This window comes from Asterias amurensis, chromosome 5, assembly GCF_032118995.1.
Source record: "Asterias amurensis chromosome 5, ASM3211899v1".
In the NCBI taxonomy this organism is placed as follows: Eukaryota; Metazoa; Echinodermata; class Asteroidea; order Forcipulatida; family Asteriidae; genus Asterias; species Asterias amurensis.
This window is the reverse complement of record NC_092652.1, coordinates 17,209,041-17,223,996: the sequence shown is the minus strand read 5'-3', so window position 1 is coordinate 17,223,996 and position 14,956 is coordinate 17,209,041. Positions and strand designations below refer to the sequence as shown.

The 14,956-nt window shown below is 38.3% G+C and overlaps 1 protein-coding gene across 1 annotated transcript in view; it reads right to left on the bottom strand.

Moving 5' to 3' along the window:
• LOC139937869 (ceramide synthase 1-like) overlaps positions 1-14,956 on the bottom strand; it is a 40,901-nt gene that overhangs the window by 14,060 nt on the left and 11,885 nt on the right. The window contains exons 2-4 of the mRNA XM_071933236.1: positions 13,564-13,723; positions 6,514-6,694; positions 798-959 (exon numbers count right to left, since the gene is read on the bottom strand). Coding sequence (XP_071789337.1) covers positions 798-959; positions 6,514-6,694; positions 13,564-13,723 — 503 coding nt within the window. The remainder of the gene's footprint in view (positions 1-797; positions 960-6,513; positions 6,695-13,563; positions 13,724-14,956) is intronic.

The window sequence follows — 14,956 nt, the reverse complement described above, 5'->3', positions numbered from 1 at the left end:
TGCATTTTTTTTTCTTTTTTTTCTGTAAGGAATAGTTTTGTAAATTGCTTAGATCACTTGCTTTGTATATTTGAAAAGCTCTTCGAGAAAAGGAGATGTGTGCTATAGAAATAAAGATTTTAATGTTATACTAACATGTGTATTATTAGAATGCAATATGTATGGGTTAACAAGACGAAGTGCCCAACTTTCCTTTTTTGTCCTTCAGTGGCCTTTCAGTGTCAAGGTCGCACATGTTCGATCTATTGTATGTATTCTATAAGTGCCATTCGCACATGTTCGATCTATTGTATGTATTCTATAAGTGCCATTATCGTACATGTACATGTACTAAAAAAATGTCATCAATCATACATGTAGGCCTACTATATGTATGGACCATGATAGACATGTTATCAGGAGGGGAGGGGGGGGGCGGGCATTATCACTCAGTATCTGGATATATTCTAGCCAAACCAATAGATAGAAGACAATGAAGAAGTTTCAGTTTTAAAAATACTACTGACTTTGTGATGAACCAAGGCATAGCAAATCAGCAAGATGCAAATTTTTAAATAACATTCTGAATTTTGTTGGTGTGCCAAGCCTGTCATCTGTGATTACATTTTCATGTCTTTCAAAAAATTCTGAAGGTCGCAGGGAGTTCAATTGAAAATCCTGAACTTGGGAAAAATCCCGATGCATCACAGGCCTAAATGAACCTATGCACAACTCCATGAATGGTCTGAATAAAAGGTCAGTGGGACGGTCCAGACAAATTTACTAAATAAGAATGAAAAAAAAGAGAATCTTCGTACCAGGAAAAGGTGAGGAAGGTGAAGAAAATATTGGCCAGCATTTGAAAAAAATTATGCTTCTTGCCGTTGCGGAACTTGAGGTAAACGCAGACTTTGGAGAACTCTAAGAAAATGTCATCGAAGTCGTGAAAGAAGGACACCAGGATTCCAATCTTATGATATCTGAGGAAGACCAAAGAGAAAAAAAAGAACAAAATGAGTGGTGCAATCAATTAATTGGGATTTGTCATTTGAAGGATTCATCTAACCAGAGAAAATTTTAAGGATTCGCAAAAAAAATAAAAAATACTATAGTAATGTTTCGGTTTTGGTTTTGTTTGTTGTTACCCTTACACCGATGTACTGATATCATCCGGTTGGGATTTAACCCCACAACATTTTGTATCGATAGAGCAGATGTCTTACCACTAGACCACCAAGCTATCTCGATGGCTATAGAGACAGCTTGAATGCATAGCAGTGGGTGGAACAACAATAGATGTTAATCTTTGCATCCGGGATGAACAATTAAAAACAAATGTTAACCCCAATGCTCTAGGTTTGTTTTTAATTACAAATTATGCCTTATTTTTTTTCTTAAAATTTTTTCTTCAGTTTCTCGACAAAAACAACAATCAAAGTGGTACACCCCCCAAAAACCTAAATTTTACAAATATTATGACAGCTCTCTTAATTTTCTGTTTTTTTCCCCACAGAAAATTCAGCAAAAGGGAGGTTGGTTTGAACATGGTACTGTAAATATCATTAAACAAACTATATTAGGGTAATATATATGTAACTTAATTAACATTTCAGTTGGACCGATGTCCTTTTGAATTGCACTTCGTATCCAATTACAACACAGTGCAATAACCAACAACTAATTTGCCAATGCGACACAAAAGAGTCCATTCATAAATGATGGTACGTGGCAAGCCCTCAGAGCAGTGCAATCGTTAGTTCAAGTTCTTAGCCACCACCGTCGACCCTGCTTGTCGTCACAATACCCCAAGGTTAAATTCAACCAATCACAAAATGAGCAAATTATAGTCACCGTCGTTGACTCATGAGTGAACCTGTATAACACAAAAGCTTATGAATCTATCAAGAGGCCAATACTATTCAAAGAGAACATTTTGATAAATAAATAATTTAAAACTGCGGTCAAAGTCTCAGCTTTAAAGTTGCATGGCTTGATTTTTGCCTGGATCTCTGAATCTCTGATCAATTTTTAAAATAGTTTTGTAGCACAGCGTTTGGCCACCATTCTCCACTGTATACACCACATGTAGAAAATTTGTGCATAAAGCATCAGTGAATCATGTTCTTAGAGAATTTGTCTGCAGCCATAATATTAATTTTCCTTTTCTTTTCGCTATCGGTAAACCTTGATTTTTTGCCAAGATCTGTACCATACCCAGCTGCTGCAACAATCAGGCATGGAACAGTATTTCGGTTTTCCTTGAGAAAACATAAGGGACATTTTATGTAGAATAAGGCAGGGAACAATTACATCTAGCACTTTTGTATAGCAAAATGTTTGAATGCACAACTGCATGCTAATATTGATTAGCTAATTCTGAATTTTGAGTAGCAACTGATATATTTTGTGTAGCATTTTGCTCTGCTATGCAAGGGAAACCGTCACTGCAAGGGCTGAACTAGTGTGATATAGGCTTTAACAGACACTATTCATTTGAGGCTATTGAATTGAATCACCCTTTCTCCCTTTTCAGTGGCCCCGCCCCGATGTATTAAAGCCATTGGACCCTTTCGGTTCAGGAAAAAAAAAAAAGTTCACAGATTTACAAATAACTTACAGGGTTTACAGAAGGCAATGGTGAAAGACTTCTCTTGAAATATTATTCCATGAAATGCTTTACTTTTTGAGAAAACAGTAAAACAATATCAATTCTCGTTAACGAGAATTACGGATTCATTTTAAACACATGTCATGACACGGCGAAACGCGCGGAAACAAGGGTGGGATTTTCCGTTGTTTTCTCCCGACTCCGATGACCGATTGAGCCTAAATTTTCACAGGTTTGTTATTTGATATAGAAGTTGTGGTACACAAAGTGTGGGCCTTGGACAACACTGTTTACCGAAAGGGTCCAATGGCTTTAACTTCATGTAGACCCTACATGAACAATTTTGCCCTGAGCCCCTTTCACACGAGAGAAATTTAGCAGGGGTCCCATGTTAATTGTAGCATGGTTGTAAAAATGTAATGTACCAAGTGTGAAAGGACAACAATTGTTTCTTCTGTCAAAGTTCTCTTGCAAAATCTTGTCAAACATTGCTACATTTTACAACCATGCTACAATTAAGCAAATGACCCCGGTTAAATTGCTGTCATGTGAATAGCACTTTAATGAGCTTTCTTGTGACAATCATGAATATTTGTGTGTTAAAATCAACAAAAGGGGCAGACAGTTTGGTTCCATGGGAGAGAAAATTTCCTCCCGAGTGTGTCAAGGTCTCATTTAAATGCGCGTTGGCTCTGCTCCATTCAGTGACTTCCAGGTAACAACAACACTGCTAGAGATTGTTGCTAAGGAAGAGTGCCAACATTATGGGGTGATTAATTTTTGCTGTTACCATTATTAACGGTTATGGTAATGATTAAAGCAAATTTCTCGTGGGAGCAATTAAGCGTGGATACCTTGTTTTTATTTCAGTTTTATATTTAAAATATTAAAAAAATTTCACTTTGTGTGACCCACAAAACAACAATGCTCTGATCTTCGCTAGTAAAAATCTTCGCAAGCCTGGCTAATTTTTAATTCTGGACATGCAACAAATCTTCCACTTGCGGAAGTTTTGACTATGACTATACGGAATGTGCAAAATCCTTGGGTAAACGGAACCTTTGGTCATTGAATGATGCCAAACAAAAATCAATCAGTACTCATTATATGTGTAGCAAGGGAGCATAGATGTTTTTTTTTGTCATGTGAAAAGGGCTTAACATAAAAACTTGCACTGGGGGAAAATACATCTATAGCAAGATGCATTAAAGAAATCCAATCGCCTCAAATTGAAAAGGTCTACTATAATAGTTCAGGTTCACCAAGTAGGCTTTCTAAGAGAGGGGGGTAATGCCCTCATGTTTTGATCTAATCAAAGTTTTTCCAAAGGACTCTGAAGACAGAATCTCCTTGTCAAAAATCAGTAAACAGTTTCAGACGCAAATTACGTATGTATTATTAAGGGAATAAAAGGTTAGCGACGAGTTCTTTCACTGCCGTTTAAAACAGGCAGGGTCGAATTGCCATGTGATAAAGGCCCGAGCCAACTTGATCACACATCAATTCGACCCTGCAAGGTTTTAAACAGCTGTGAAAGAACTAGTAGCTACCCTTTTATTCCCATTAATAACTACCTTTTGGGTTAAAAGGCGTAATAAAGTAAGAAACTCTGTAAAACTTGTTCGTTTCCGACGTGCTTGAGCTCTGTACATGTTTCTACCTCCATGGTGTATGTTACATGTACGATGCCCGTGTGTTGCATGCCTATTTCCGACAGTTTCTTAATAAAAATCCAAAACCACTTGTCATTTTAATCTCTCAGAGTATTTTATCCAGACTGCACTAAGGTAATCCTGGTGTACTTCCGAGAGAATTACGCTTGCATGATCAACTCAAATGTGCGTGGGTCTATTCAAGAAATCGTCTAATGACATGAATGATAACAAGCCATTGAGGGATACATAATCATGAGCCGGTCATTGGCCTTCCGTAATACACATTAGCAATTAGTGTAGATGATTAAAGTGCATGACGGAGGTGAGCTAACAACAGTTTTCCCACGGTTTACAGATTGGCTTTGAAGGAGGTGTGCAAGCCTTCTGTTAGGCCTATTACAGAGTACGGTACGTCATCTGTACCCTCTTTAAAGGGAAGGTACACCTTTGGTAATTGTCAAAGACCAGTTTTCTCACTTGGTGTGTCCCAAAATATGCAGAAAATAACAAACCTGTGAAAACTTTGACTTTATTGGTCATCAAAGTTGCAAGAGATTAATGAAGGAAAAAGCACCCTGATTATCAATAGCTCTCCATTGCTTGTTGCCAAGTAAGCTTTTATGCTTACAATTGTTTTTTGTAATTACCAATAGTGTCCAGTGCCTTTAACCAGACACTATACCTTAAATAGTTTCTCGCTAGTATTATTATGAAACAGGGTTGCGGGAAGGGTAACCCATCCAATTCCAACCTCAATGTTTTCCTCCCGATGACCAAAATTGATATTAGTCTAGACTATTAATACATTATGTTCCTCCCCCCCCCATCCAATTCCAACCTCAATGTTTTCCTCCTCGATGGCCGAAATTGTTATTAATTCCAACTATTAATACATTATGTTTTCATCCCCATCCAACCTCAATGTTTTCCTCCTCGATGGCCGAAATTGTTATTAATTCCAACTATTAATACATTATGTTTTTCCCCCCATCCACCCTCAATGTTTTCGTCCATCGATGGCCCAAATTGATACTAATCCCGACTATTAATACACTTTGTTCTCCCCCAGCCAATTCCAAACTCAATGTTTTCCTCCCGATGACCAAAATTGATACTAATCCTGACTATTAATACATTATGTCCCCCCCCCCATCCAATTCCAACCTCAATGATTTCATCCTCCTGATGGCCGAAATTGTTATTAATTCCAACTATTAATACATTATGTTCCACCCCCATCCACCCTCAATAATTTCCTCCATCGATGGCCCAAATTGATATTAATTCCGACTATTAATACACTTTGTTCTCCCCACGCTAATTCCAACCTCAATGTTTTCCTCCACCGATGGCCGAAATTGATCCTAATCCCGACTATTAATACACTTTGTTCTCCCTCAGCCAATTCCAAACTCAATGTTTTCCTCCCAATGACCAAAATTGATACTAATCCCGACTATTAATACACTTTGTTCTCCCCCAGCCAATTCCAAACTCAATGTTTTCCTCCCGATGACCAAAATTGATACTAATCCTGACTATTAATACATTATGTCCCCCCCCCCCCCATCCAATTCCAACCTCAATGATTTCATCCTCCCGATGGCCGAAATTGTTATTAATTCCAACTATTAATACATTATGTTCCCCCCCCCAATCCACCCTCAATGTTTTCCTCCATCGATGGCCCAAATTAATATTAATCCCAAATATTAATACACTTTGATCTCCCTCATCCAATTCCAAAGCTCAATGATTTCCTTCCTGATGGCCGAAATTAATATTAATCTTGAATATTAATACAATTATGCTCTCATAACTACAGCTGAAGGATTACGCTCGTGTGAGTCCACACAAATTTGGGGTAATGCTTTTTCAGCAGTATAAAATCACATTTACAGGCACTGGAGAAAACGGCTCCCTCTGAAGTAAAACAGTTTTTAAGAAAGAAGTAATTTCTCACCAAAATATTTGAACTGAATTCGAGACCTCAGCTGAGTTCTCGAATTCAAGGCATCTGCAAGCACACAACATGTTCGACAAGGGTGTTTTCCATCAGTCTCGCAACTTGGAAGACCAATTGAGCTTAAATTTGCACAGGTTTGTAATTGTATGCATACATGTATGTTGAGATACAGCTAGTGAGAAGACTGGTCTTTGACAATTACTAAAGGTGTCCAGTGTCTTTGAGATTAATGTTTAAAAAGGGTAGCCGTAGCTGTATGATGTGACTTCCAAAGGGGGGGGGGGGGTATACACATTCGTTAGTACCTTGTCGCATATGAGAATGCTATAAGCGTGAGAGACAGGACATGATGGAGGGACATGACTATGGTATCCGTTCGCCATATGTCGTGGAACAGCGTATCCACGATACGATGTAGGTAGTATCCTCCCTGGATTGCATACACAAGGTAGATGTCGTAGGGAACCGCATTGCCCGGTGCCCAATCTGCGAGAAATAGACAACAATTCAAAGTTCAGTTAAAGGATTCGGGTACTTTTTCAAAATGTCCACAGGTTTACATTAAACTTACAGTGTTAGAAGAAAATGATAGTGAAAAGCTTCCCTTCAAATATTACTAACGACTCCAATGACCGATTAAGCCTAAATTTTCACAGGTTTGTTATTTTATATAGTGGGGGCCTTGGACAATACTGCTTACCGAAAGTGTCCAATATGACTTTAAAGGGTTTGGTTACCGATCTTGGGTACAATACTAAACAGAATGTTCACAGGTTTACATTAAACTTACACGATTTGAAGATAATGATGGTAGAAAGCTTCCGTTTAAAAAATTACTTGCTGAGGTGCTGTAGTTTTTGAGAAATGAGTAAACATTTCCTTAAAAATGTTTTTCTCAGTGGGACAGAAATTGCTTTAGCATGTAAAACTGATTCAAGTTTCGAGGCTCTCTTGAAAAAAACGTGCCCTGTAATAGCGCCTCGGGGTTGGTTTAGCGTGAGGCGCTTAATAAATGTAATAAATTATTATGAATAACTTCTGCAATTCATCATCCGTGTACTATACAACCTGGCATGATGGTTGTCCCTTTAAAAAGTAGGACAAAAATAAGACTCTTCTCAGAAATAGTGAAATGGGATAAAGATTGATGACAATATTGATGTGATGGTGTAACGTTTGCCATGATATCAATGGGGGATGTCTTAAGTTGTTAGGGATTGGGCGCTCTGGGCTATGAAATTTTAAAAAAAAAGTTGTAAAGATGTTTGAAAAGTAGAATACAATGATTCCCAAATACCCATGGAAATTGTGTGGTTTTCTTTTTACTTTGTGAACTACATGTAACGCGATACCCCATTTTGTAAAACCAAATTTTTTAATCCACCATGTGATTTCACAGTAAGGAAAACCACCTAATTTCGAGGGATATTTGTTTGAATCATGATATATTCAGTTTGATATCTTTCCAACCATAAATTGATTTAAATGACGAATGCTTTTATATCCCAAAGGGCCCAGATTGATTGAAGTATGCCTACCTGTAAGCTTGGGCGATACCCAATATTATCGAATATCGCGATACTAGTTTGGAAACGATTTCGTTATCGGATTGATTTGGTTTTAATCGAGATATCGCGATATCAATTAAGTATCGCAATATCGCGATGTATTGCCTAGCTGAGACATCTTACACCCCATAGGTTTGGAGTAAAACCAGAAGAATAGGTCATTAGAACACCTCTCTTATGCTATGACTGTCTCTTCTACAATTTTCACGGGGAGTTTGAACCCTGATGATGTCAAATTTAATGAATCGCGATTATATCGAATATCGCGATATAATTATTGTCGGCGATATATCGTGAATAAAATAAATCGATATCGCCCAAGCTTACCTACATGCATACAAACTTTGATGTAGGCCTATAGAATTACAGGTAGTTGGGATTGGAGGGACAGTAAGTAAACTGATGGACTACAGGAACAAATCAGAAGTTTAATGTGACCTCGGACTGTTCCTAAAAACATGCCAGGCTTGGCATGATACGGAATAACCTTGGATAAGACTAGTTAATCATCCATGCCAGCATGGTCAATCCATACAATTTGAAGAAAAATAAGTCCATAACAGCCTGCTGACATTTAATAACTGTTTCAGGTTCTTATTTTTTTTCCTGCAAGGAGGGGGATCTACATCATGCAGTGAACGATTCTATAGACCGTATTGAATATGATGTCATCATTAACAAAAACCTGTCCTACAACATGGCGTTTGTGAGTGTGTGTGTTTGTATGCCATAGAAATCAAACTGCTGGGAACACTGCGTGCTGCATTGATGTACACGTTGAGACGTGCATACTGTTTGCCCTACAAGATGGCGACTTTCATAGAAACAAAGGGGTCTATACAGAGCAAAATACTATACAAAATGTATCAGTTGCTCCTCGAAAATCATGGATTGCCCCTCAACACTAGTATTCAGCTGTCGATTTCACAAAACTGTTCCTAACTTAAGACTTATCTTAAGACTTAGGACGAGTCCCAACCCTGCACTGTAGCATGCAGACCTTAAAGGCCCTGGACACTATTGGTAATTGTCAAAGACTCGTCTTCACAGTTGGTGTATCTCAACATATGCATAAAATAACAAACCTGTGAAAATTGGAGCTCAATCGGTCGTCGAATTTGCGAGATAATAATGAAAGAAGAAAAAAAAAACTTGTCACACGAATTTGTGTGCTTTCTGATGCTTGATTTTGAGACCTCAAATTCTAAACTTGAGATCTCGAAATCAAATTCGTGGAAAATTACCTCTTTCTCGAAAACTACGTCACTTCAGAGGGAGTCGTTTCTCACAATGTTTTATACCATCCATCTCTCCCCATTACTTGTGATCAAGAAAGGTTTTATGATGATAAATATTTTGAGTAATTACTAATAGTGTCCACTGCCTTTAAGATTAATCCTAAGTTATTCGAGATACATAAGACGAGTCCTAACTCTTTGTGAAATCAACGGCAGTGTGCATAAAATGTGTTTTTTTCAGCAGATTAATTAAAAAAAATTCAGCAGCCTGTAGAGAGAAAAAGAAATTTGTGGCATGCCCCGCAGGTATGTCTCTTAAGTAAACATGGAATCTGATGGCAAAGGGTGCAAACAAATATTGTATGATATTATACTACATTGTAGTGTACTATGTACCTCTCATGATCTGGGTCAGTACTAAGGACAACATGCAGTTGATTAACTTCTGTTGTCCTCATTTCGACCCCCTTGGAATAAATAAACCGTTTACATTATGAAATCACAAGCCAAAACGGTATTTTCACCAATGTGAATGAAGAGCTTACACGTGTACATAATATGATGTGTCGAGAGTCCTGCGCAGCACGTTGTTATATACCCATGCATGTTTCTATTGTTTGACATCAAGATGGCTGCCAATGCAATGAGGTATATAAGTAAGGCCGTGTCCGAAACGGCAACTTCGGCTACAGCGACGGCTAGACTGGTGCGTCTGCCTATTCTTCAATACTGGTAGACGCGCTGATCTAGACATAGCTGTAGCCGAAGTCGTCGTTTCGGACACGGCTAAGCTTAGACACGGCCTTAGACACTAGAGAAAATTTGCCAAAATCCAAAATGGCCATTCATTGCATTTTTAGGCGAACGATGAATACAGGGTGCGTTCAATTAGCTTTCCCGGTACGTTCAAAAAGCTTTGACGAGGTGCATGAAGTCACCACGAGGGGCTGAGTGATGCTTAGCTCTTGTCATGGGCTCACCTGAATAAGCACCATAGGGTCGACCCACGTAAACTCTAATCAAACACACCCAATGAGAAAATTCCCCTCATCAAAATTTCAGAGATCCAAGGTGATGAGGAACTAACCATCATTTTCCATTGGGCTTATAATAATAAGCCTTCAGGGTTACCATAACAAAACACTGTATAAATGATGAGTTCCTGTTTTTGTAACTGGAACCTGGTCATCGAGATACAGATCTCAATGAACTATCCAACTACACAGTTGTTAAGTTTTATTATCCCAATTTAAGTGTCCTTGCTATGTGATTTGTACATAAAATAAAAAGAATGGTAGATCTTCAACTTGGTAAAAAACAAGGTCTGGGTTGAAGTTGAAAACACCACCAGTTCATTTAACGTGTTTCACTGTTTTTAAGTTATAAACCACCAGGGGTTCTGTTTCAGATTACATTTATACTGACATACATATCCTTGTCATTTGATTAGTGGAACTTCCTTCACGAGACATTCACTATTACTCCCATCCGCACCGGCGATCAAAAAGACCTATTCACCCATGGGGAATAGCATTTTCCATTCAACAGTTACGATCATCCTTGTTTCCAATGTTTTTGAGCAGTACAGCGCCGCCGCGCGCGCCCGCCGCGCCGCTGCTAAAACTAAGGAGCACCTGTGCAAAAGGTTGTGATCTGATTTGTGCATTGTTGCCACTACGCGGCGCAAAGCACCAAAATTTGCTTAGAATGAAGTTTCTTAAAACAGGATTATCGACTAAATTTCCATTTGTTGCATTGCTTGTTACTGGTATTCAGCTATTGTTTGCTTATCCTGAAAATCACGTGGAAATTTGGCTGGTTATCCTGTTTTCATCAAGGAAGAAATTTCATGCTTAGCAAATTTTTATTCTTAGCAGCTCTATGAAATTGGGCCCTGGAGTAGGGGCAAGCGGTAAAACCCCGGGTATTCTTGAAACGAGCAATAAGAACCCCACGGAATATAGAGACACAGTGTGAAAGTGGATATTAAACCATGCGGTAAATCAGTCCCAACCCTACCCAGGGCTGCAATCCACGGAGATAACAGATACAGTGTGAAGAGGGCTCAAGATAATCTTTGTGTGCCAGCAAGATCAACCTCCCTGGACTAGTGTGGTATAGGCCTACCATGTTTTTAACCATGGAGGTGCATTAGGTTTAGACTTTCTCTATGGTCTGACCACACAGCACTTCCTAACTGATGACCAAAAACAACCAACACACGTGATACATGTATCAGAATACAATGGGATTTTTCCCTGCCTTAATAATATACAGGTCATGGCAGCCTAACCTTGGCCCAAAATAGTTTTCTTCAATAAGTAAACAAAGTTTTGTACTTTGCACACTTGACTTCAGGATGTGCTTAAAGGCACTGGACACTATTAGTAATTGTCAAAGATTAGTCTTCTAACTTGGTGTATCTCAACATGCACAAAATAACAAACCTGTGAGAATTTGAACTCAATAAGGGACTTTCGGGACGCTTGGTGGCAGCAGACTTACCAGGTAAAATCCATTGTTCTCGGTAATGTGCGCATGCTCAGAACTACATAAACAATGGAAATTTACCTGGTAAGTCTGCTGCCACCTAGCGTTCCAAAGTCTCCCATTGGGTGTCAAAACTGCGAGAGAAAAATGGAAGCAAGTCGCACGAGTTGTGTGCTCTCTGATACTCGACTTCGAGACCTCAGCTGAGGTCTCAAAATAAATTCAAATATTTTTGTGAGAAATTACTTCTTTCTCAAAAACTACGTTACTTCAGAGGGAGCTGTTTCTCACAATATTTTATACTATCAACAGCTCACCATTGCTCGTTACCATGTAAGTTTTAAAGCCAACAATTGTTTTGAGTAACTACCAATAGTGTCCACTGCCTTTAATGTTCTACTTTGCGCACATGACAACCAATATGCAGTGAGAACTTCAAAGGAAAGAGTTTTTACCCATGGTTGTTCCTGCACGTTTACTATTAATATTTATATTTACAGTTGCTCTTATTCAAAGGAAAGCATAAGCGCCTGACTGCCGAAAAACCAACCCTTGGCAAGAGGGGAAAAACCCGAAAATCAAACAGTGGAACAATGGCGCTCAGATGATCTTCAGTGGTGTGATTAGAAAAGTTATTTTTCGGCACTGATCTGTGGTGCAAATACCAGTAGCACTTCAAAAATATAAGCAAATTTTTTAGTGCCATACTTGCTGGAATACACCCAAAGAAATAAGCCATCCCTGCTAGGGGCCAACCAATACTCAACATTTAAAACATTAAATTCTTGTTATTTTAAGCTACAAATTCCAATGACCCTTTTAAAAAACAAGCTGGAATGAAACTCTTGCACACACAACTTTAAAGGGTTTTGATACCCTTTGTTTTAGGCCACGACTTGATCCCTACTCTATGAATGAAGGTGTATACATAATTTACCTGTCTGTACAAGTTTAATAGTAATAATAATAATTAACCATTCTTATATAGCGCATAACACATAGAAATCAAACATGTTCCTAAAGCGCTCTTGAGAAAAACACAACAGAATACAAAGACCAGATGTACTGGGTAACAAACAAATGGATGAATTAAATGTTAAATAAGAGCGACGTTAAAGCAATCTTAAACTTAATAATGGAGTTTTAGCTTCTACCGTCTAAGTCAGCAAGTTTTTGAGAAAGCAGTGAAAAGCACAGAGCAATATTTTTTTTAGAGAGTCGTGTAAATATGGTATTAATTTAGTAATACTAGTACTGGTAATGGTGCTAAAATAATTTTTGATCTCTCGGGAAGACGAACATTATTTTCGTGACATCATTTGACTCATTCCTCAAAAACTACAGCACCTTATCAGCTCAATCTGCGGGTACTGTGTTTTGTGTCCTACAAAAAGTTCTCAAACCCTTTAACATCGGATGACAAAAATATGACCTTGTCATTGACCAATCCCTATCCTTTCAATAACATTAAGTCAACAAACTTTTCTGTTGCCATTTGGATTCAACTTTGACCCTACTGAGTTAGCCTTGTTTGGGGTCCCTGGAAAGTTAAATAGTAATAAAGTATCTCTTGTACCACCAGTACAAAGTTTAATGATGAGTGATTACATTAAATGCATGAGTACATATGTAGGCCTATGTACACTGATAATTCCCAATCAGCACCGATAACATTCCTGTCAGAACACGCCAAAACGGAACAATTATTTATTCTTTCAAACACTAACACCTCGTTCCCACTGGACCCCGCATTGATCCCCTAATTCGAGAAAAGGGCGATCAAGACCCTGAAAGGGCGATCAAAGGGCGATGATTCTGCAATAAGTAGAATCATCTTTTGACTGTGTTCTTTCTACATCTCTACTGGATGTTGGTCTCTTGACCGTTTGAAAGTTTGTGTTCGAGTTTGATATCTGCCCACGACAACTGGAGCCCTAGACTAAGAACCCTAGTTCGTCTTTGTTGTGTAAAAAAGGGCTTTAAAACATACAGCACAATCAATGCATAATCAGAGTGTGGGTTTTAGAGAATTAGGATAAATGCAGATAAAAAGACAAACCTTTGAACATTGTGTGTGGCTTGGTGAAAAAATCTGGGTAGCGACTTAGCAGGACATAGGCAGCAAAACTCCATGTTACACAGTGACACATGCAACGCCATGCACTCTCTGGTAACTTGTTGATGTTGTCTTCACGCAGCTTTCCCCAAACTGCAAGAGGCTGTCAAGAAAAAGAAAAGAAAGGCAAACTAATTTAGTACAAATAGTAATTGCTGTGGTAATTGCTGTGCAAATTTCCAATACAATTTTTGTCCTTGTATAAAAGTGCCCCTTACCAGAGCTTAAGTGCCGTGCAGGGTTTGCCCTGAAATCAACTGACTGGCCATCAGAACCAGTTGGCTTTTCATCTGGCAAGACCATCATCTTTTTTTTCACTGGTCAATATTTAAAGACACTGGACACTATTGGTAATTGTCAAAAACCAGTCTTCACACTTGCAGTATCTCAACATATTTATAACATAACAAACCTGTACAAATTTTAGCTCAATCGGTCATTGAAGTTGCTAGATAATAATGAAAGAAAACACACCCTGAGAAGTTATGTGCTTTCAGATGCTTGATTTCGAGACCTCAAGTTCTAAATCTGAGGTCTCAAAATCAAATTCGTGTAAAATTACTTCTTTCTCGGAAACTAGTCCACTTCAGATGAAGCCGTTTCTCACAATGTTTTATACTACCAACCTCTCCCTGTTACTCGCTACTTAGTAAGGCTTTATGCTAGCAACTATTTTGAGTAATTACCAATAGTGTCCACTGCCTTTAAATATCAGATTAGTTATATATTTTTTAGCAAGTCCTGAACTAGCCAGCCAGACCACATGGGGAGAATTCTGACTGGTCATCGTATGTGTTTTAATTTGCATTTGGCCATCGGACCAAAATTCCTCATTGGAATAATATAATTTTGTATGTATGCATCAAATTTAGTTTTTACAAGTCTGATGAGGTTATGTTTCAAATTTTGTTCTGAGAGAGCATTACACAAAATGACAACATTTTATAACATTTTAAAATGTCAAATTTAGAAACATTCAATTGTTTCCCAAATTTCATGAGGGCTCAACCTTTTAGATAAATTTACCCTTGGAGCCCTCTTAAAGCCTATGGACACTTTGGGTAAACAGTTTTGTCCAAAGGCCCAAACTTCGTGCATCACAACTTACATATAAAATATTAAACCTGTGAAAATTTAGGCTCAATCGGTCATCGGAGTCGGGAGAAAATAACGGGAAAACCCACCCTTGTTTCCGCACGTTTTGCCGTGTCATGACACATGTGTAAAATAAATCCGTAATTCGCGATGTCGAGAGTTGATAATTGTTTCAGTGTTTTTTCAAAAAAGTAAAACATTTCATGAAATAATATTTCAAGAGAAGTCTCTCACCATTACC